General features: G+C 47.3%; 1 protein-coding gene and 1 pseudogene across 1 annotated transcript; both read right to left on the bottom strand.

The window, feature by feature from the left end:
* Positions 1-2,035: 2,035 nt before the first annotated feature.
* LOC131766841 (ubiquitin-conjugating enzyme E2 S pseudogene) lies at positions 2,036-2,730 on the bottom strand (annotated as a pseudogene).
* Positions 2,731-4,645: 1,915 nt separating this feature from the next.
* Positions 4,646-5,010, bottom strand: LOC131767437 (MORF4 family-associated protein 1-like). The gene is given in 2 exon segments (XM_059082737.1): positions 4,646-4,929; positions 4,932-5,010. Coding segments are annotated over 2 exon segments (363 nt in total).
* Between the last annotated feature and the right edge of the window lie 272 nt (positions 5,011-5,282).

The following is a 5,282-nucleotide window of genomic DNA, read 5'->3' as shown; positions in this document are numbered from 1 at the left end:
TTAAAGGAAAATTTTCTCTACTCACAACTCCTCTGACACCAAATGTGTGGCTTTTTCAAACCAAGAAATTCTCGAATGCTCTGCAGATACCCACTGCATGTTATACAATTTAATTCAATTCTGACACTACTACCTGGATTTAGTACAGACCCTACAGCTTGAGGGGTCAGTCCCACAACACTGCCCCCACTTTGGATGCTAACTGCAAGTAGAAGGTCCCAGGTTATCCATACTTCTGTCTTACTTGGCTAAAAATTGGGGCTTCCAACAACCCCCCCTGATCAGGTTTGGTAATTTGCTATAATGGCTCACAGAACCTAGGCAAACACTTTGTTTACTATTACCAGTTCGTTATAAAGGATGTTATAAAGGATGCAATGAACAGCCAGATGAAGAGGTACATAGGGCAAGGTGTGGGAAAGGGGTGTGGACCTTCCATGTCCTCTCTGGGTGTGCCACCTTCCCAGCACCGCCACTTGTTCACCAACCTGGGAGCTCTCTGAACCCTTCTGTTTAGGGTTTTTATGGAAGTTTATTACATAGGCATCACTGATTAAATTACTGGCCATTGGTGACTAATTCAAACTCCAGTCTCTCTCCCCTCCCTGGAGGTTGGTGGAGGTGGGACTGAAATTTCTCTCTCTCCCCTCCCTGGAGGTCGGCGGAGGTGGGACTGAAATTTCTAAGTTTCTAATCATGCCTTGGTCTTTCTGGGGACTAGCTCCCATCATGAAGCTATCCAGGGACCCCAGTGACAGTCTCCTCATTAGCATGTGATAAAATGCTCCTATCACTCTGGAGATTTCAAGGGTCTTAGAAACTCTTGTGTCAGGAACCAGGGACTTAGTCCTAATATTATAACAAAAAATGCTCCTGTTATTCCTATTATTCAGGAAATTACAAGGGTTTTAGGAACTCTGTGTCAGGAACTGAGGGCAGAGACCAAATATATATTTCTTATCACAGTAGTGTTATCTCACTTAGTGTTAGTTTACGTTTCCCGAGTTGAGTTCCTTTCACATGTTCATATATTCATTGGCTATTGGCTCTCATATTTTGTGAAGTTGCTGTTCAAATCTCTTCCCCATTTTCCTTTTCAGTTGCCAGACTTTATTGTTGTTGTTGATCGCAGGATTGTTTAGGTGATTCAAAATATTGTCCCGCACTCTGTGGCTTACTTTGTACTTTCTTACTGGTGTCTTGATGAACTTAATACAGTAAAATTTATAAATCTTTCCTTTACGCTTTTGGTGTCTTGTTTATAAAGTTTTTTCCTACTGTAGCTCATGAAAATATTCTCCTATCTTCTAGCAGCTTCAGGGTTCTGTATTTCACATTTAACCTTGCAATCCGTCTGGAGCTGTTTTTTCTGAATTGTATGTAATTGAGTTCAAGGTCCATTTTCACCTGCCCCCACGCCCAGCAACCCCCTGTCGGGATAGCCAATATTCTCAACAACATTTATTGTAAAGTTATGCTTTGCCTAAGGTTCAGAAGTGTCATCTTAGTCATTCAGGAATCTATATATGCACAGTCTTGATTTTATCCCAGTATTTTGTCTATCCTTTCATTAATATGATATTGTCTCAATTACTGTCACATCAGGGAAATTATCAACGTCTTGTAGAGTAAGTTCTCGCACCATGAACTTCTTCAAGAGTACCCTCACTATTCTTAGTCCATTGCCTTTCCATTGATTTCAGGCGAGTCCACTGCATTTTAATATATTTTCTAGAATCAGCTTGCGAATTCCATAACAACAAAACAAATATACACACATAAACATCAACATACACTTAATATGATAAATACATACATAAACCAAATTTAAAAACTGATTGGGGTTTTACTCCAATAGCCCTGAATCTATAGAATAGTTTGAAGAAAATTGACATCGTTATATTAGCGAATCTTTATACTCAATTGACATGTTATGTCTCTCCATTTAATTTGGTCTTCTTTAACGTCTCGCGGTAATGTTTTACAGATTTCTGCAGTTTTTTTTGTTTATTTGTTTTTGCTTTTCCAACTGTATTTAGAAAAACAAATCCATGTCCCAGTGCCCCCATGCCCTCCCCCACCCCAGCCATAATTTAAATAACTTAGAGACAGAGTTGGGGCCGGGGTGGGTGGGGTTGGGGGTGGGGGGATGGGCAGGGGGGGCGGGTGGGACAGAGAAGGGGGGAGACGCGTGCTTCTTGGTTATGGGACCCTCGGTCCCTCCCAGGCCCCCAGGGGCCATGGGGTCGGCAGTGGAGGCCTCAGCCTGCCTGCGCCCTGAGGGATCTCTGTGTGCTGTACTACTTCTCCTAATTCTCCAAGAGCAGGGGGCCAGCCTCCTCGCCGAGGGTGAACTCTGGGTCAGGGTGGGTCGGCAGGCCCTCAATGGTCAGCAGCACATGCCGGATGCCCAGCTGGTGTCCAGTCCCTCTTGAGCATGTTGACGCAGCTCTCACCACTGGTGTCCACCTTTGGATGGAAGATCTTGGTAAGCGAGTATCCTTGGGTGGGGAGGCAGGACGGTCCTTCCCCAACAGGAGTTTCATACAGAATAGGCCTCCAGCGCCAGGGTCCCCTCGGGGTTCTCGATGGTGACTTGAGGGTCTGTGAGGTCCTCCTTGTTGGAAAAGACCTTGATGCCGTCAGGTGGGTCAGCTGTCAGCGTCATCACCTCCTGTACACCAAGTGGATGATGGGGGAGGGGGGCAGGTTCCCCACCTTGGAGTTCATGACTGTCACTGGCAAGGGGAGGGTCCCCCGGCCCCCTTCCTGAGCTGGGAGGCGGTCCCCAACTGCTGCCACTGTGGCCCCAGGGGCCCCAGCTCCCCTCCCCGCTTCAACCCTCATGCACTGCACCTGCAGCTCCACCCACCCCAGGTGCTGATTTTTTTTTTTTTTTTTTTTTTCCATTTCAAAAGAAATCTATTTATGATTTTTTTTTATTACACATAGAGGCTTTGGTCATCTGGACCAAAAAGTTATTTTTTAAAAAAGGTTTTTTAGGTCTTTGTTTTTCAAGGCAAATGACCACTTATTAGATGTTTGATTTTGTCCTCAAATCCCAGTCAGGTCTACTATCCTAATGAACTAGAAAGGACTTTGTGGGCCCTCATGATGCCTTCTCCATTCTCCAGCCTCTCAAGGCTCTTTGTAGATCGTCTCTTTGATGCAATACTCTGAAACCCCTGTAATCTGGGGGGTTATTAGTTGGTCAAGTGTACTCCCATCATTCCCTATTCCAACTTCCTTGTCATTCAGGGTCACCTGTCAGGTTACACAATATACACAAGACAATCTGCCACAAAACACAGCTCTCCTCTTTTGCCTCACAGAGGAATTAAAGTTCCAAAATATATGCAGACCCTTCTTCCATCTCCAACTGTCCTCCAGTTCTTCCCAGTCTTTCCAAAGCAGTCTCACCCCTACATTCTTTTTTTTTTTTTTAATGAAATTTACTTACTGGGCTTCCCAGGTGGCAGCAGTGGTTGAGAGTCCGCCTGCCGATGCAGGGGACACGGGTTCGTGCCCCGGTCCGGGAAGATCCCACGTGCCGCGGAGCGGCTGGGCCCGTGAGCCACAGCCGCTGCGCCTGCGCATCCGGAGCCTGTGCTCCGCAACGGGAGGGGCCATAGCAGTGAGACGCCCGCGTACCGCAAAAAAAAAAAAAAAAAAAAAAAAAAACACAAAAAGAAATTTATTTACTTATTTGGCTGCACTGGGTCTTAGTCACAGCATGCAGGCTCTTTGTTGCAGCACACAGGCTTCTCTTTAGTTGTGGCACACTGGCTCCAGAGCTCTCAGGTTCAGTAGTTGTGGCACATGGGCTCTCTAGTTGTGGCCTGTGGGCTCTAGAGCATGCAGGCTTAGCTGCCCCGAGGCATGTGGGATCTTAGTTCCCCACCAAGGGATCACCCATGTCCCATGCATTGGAAGGGGGCTTCTTAACCACTGGACCACCAGGGAAGTCCCACATCCCTACATTTTTTTTTTTTTTTAATTTTGGTACGCGGGCCTCTCACTGTTGTGGCCTCTCCCGTTGCGGAGCACAGGCTCCGGACGCGCAGGGGCAGTGGCCATGGCTCACAGGCCCAGCCGCTCTGCGGCATGTGGGATCCTCCCGGACCGGGGCACGAACCCGTGTCCCCTGCATCGGCAGGCGTACTCTCAACCACTGCGCCACCAGGGGAGCCCCATCCCTACATTCTTGATCACCTACATCCAAGTGGTGCCTTCTACTGCACCTCTAAAGTGGGGAGATTCTGACCCCAAGTCTTCAAATGTTCCAAGGTTCCAGAAAACAATGCTGTCACATGGGTAACAGCAAATGTTGGGCCTTGCCCAACATTTAAAAAACACAGCAAAGGAACAAAATAAGTCTGACCACTAAAACAACTTTTGATTTAGCCCCACATCCCTTCTTTGAGTATTTCTCAAGCAAAAGTTGTTTTTCAAGAACCAAATATATTTGACAATCTAAACCTCTATGGAGGTCACCAAGCATTGACTCTAGGGAGATTGTTACATGGGGGTAAAAAACATACAAAACAAAACAGAGAAAATGACAAGCTGTTTTAGTTTCCCTGAGGTGTCGGCCCATTCTTATCAGCTGACCAGAGTCCATTAGCAGTGAACTGGAGACCCTCCTTCAGGACAATTCACTTTTCTCCAACTGCCAGACAAGCTTGACCAACATCTCTGCCACCTTTTCGATCTCCTTGGCCTTCTCGCACAACTCTGATACTCTGCCGTCAGCCTCCCCACTGGGATGCCCATTCAAGGCGCCGTCCTCCGAGGCCTCCACCTGTGTTTTTATCCAGATGAGGAGAAGGTCTGTCTCCCACAACTTGCTCCTGGTCCTCAGACACGTGCTCTCGGCTTTTCCGGTGAGCTCCGTGATGGCCTCCAGCATCTAGTTGATACCCGGGAGCAGAATTGCTCCAAATCCATCTCCAGCTCCAGCGCATCCACCTCCTCCGGAGCTTCCACATCGTCCAGGTCCAACGGCCACATTTTTCCTGCCACTGCTTCAGACCCACAGTCCTCTGGAGACGGCTGATCAGCAGTTACTGCTCCAGTCGAAGTGACCCACACTCCTGGTCAACAGTATTCCGGAATTATCTTCTAAAAGTTTCTCTTTACGCCTCTCACTTCCCAACTGCTCTGGGAAAAAATGCCTCGCACGCAAACAGCGGAGCCCTCAATTCGCGGGTTCTTTGCCGCCCTTTCATGACACTGCTGGTCCTGTGTATCTTGTGTTAGATTTGATATTTGGTAATTGGATG

The sequence above is a fragment of the Kogia breviceps genome, chromosome 12 (genome assembly GCF_026419965.1).
Source record: "Kogia breviceps isolate mKogBre1 chromosome 12, mKogBre1 haplotype 1, whole genome shotgun sequence".
Classification (NCBI taxonomy): domain Eukaryota; kingdom Metazoa; phylum Chordata; class Mammalia; order Artiodactyla; family Physeteridae; genus Kogia; species Kogia breviceps.
Note: the sequence above shows the minus strand (reverse complement) of the source record. Positions and strands in the feature narration are given on the sequence as shown.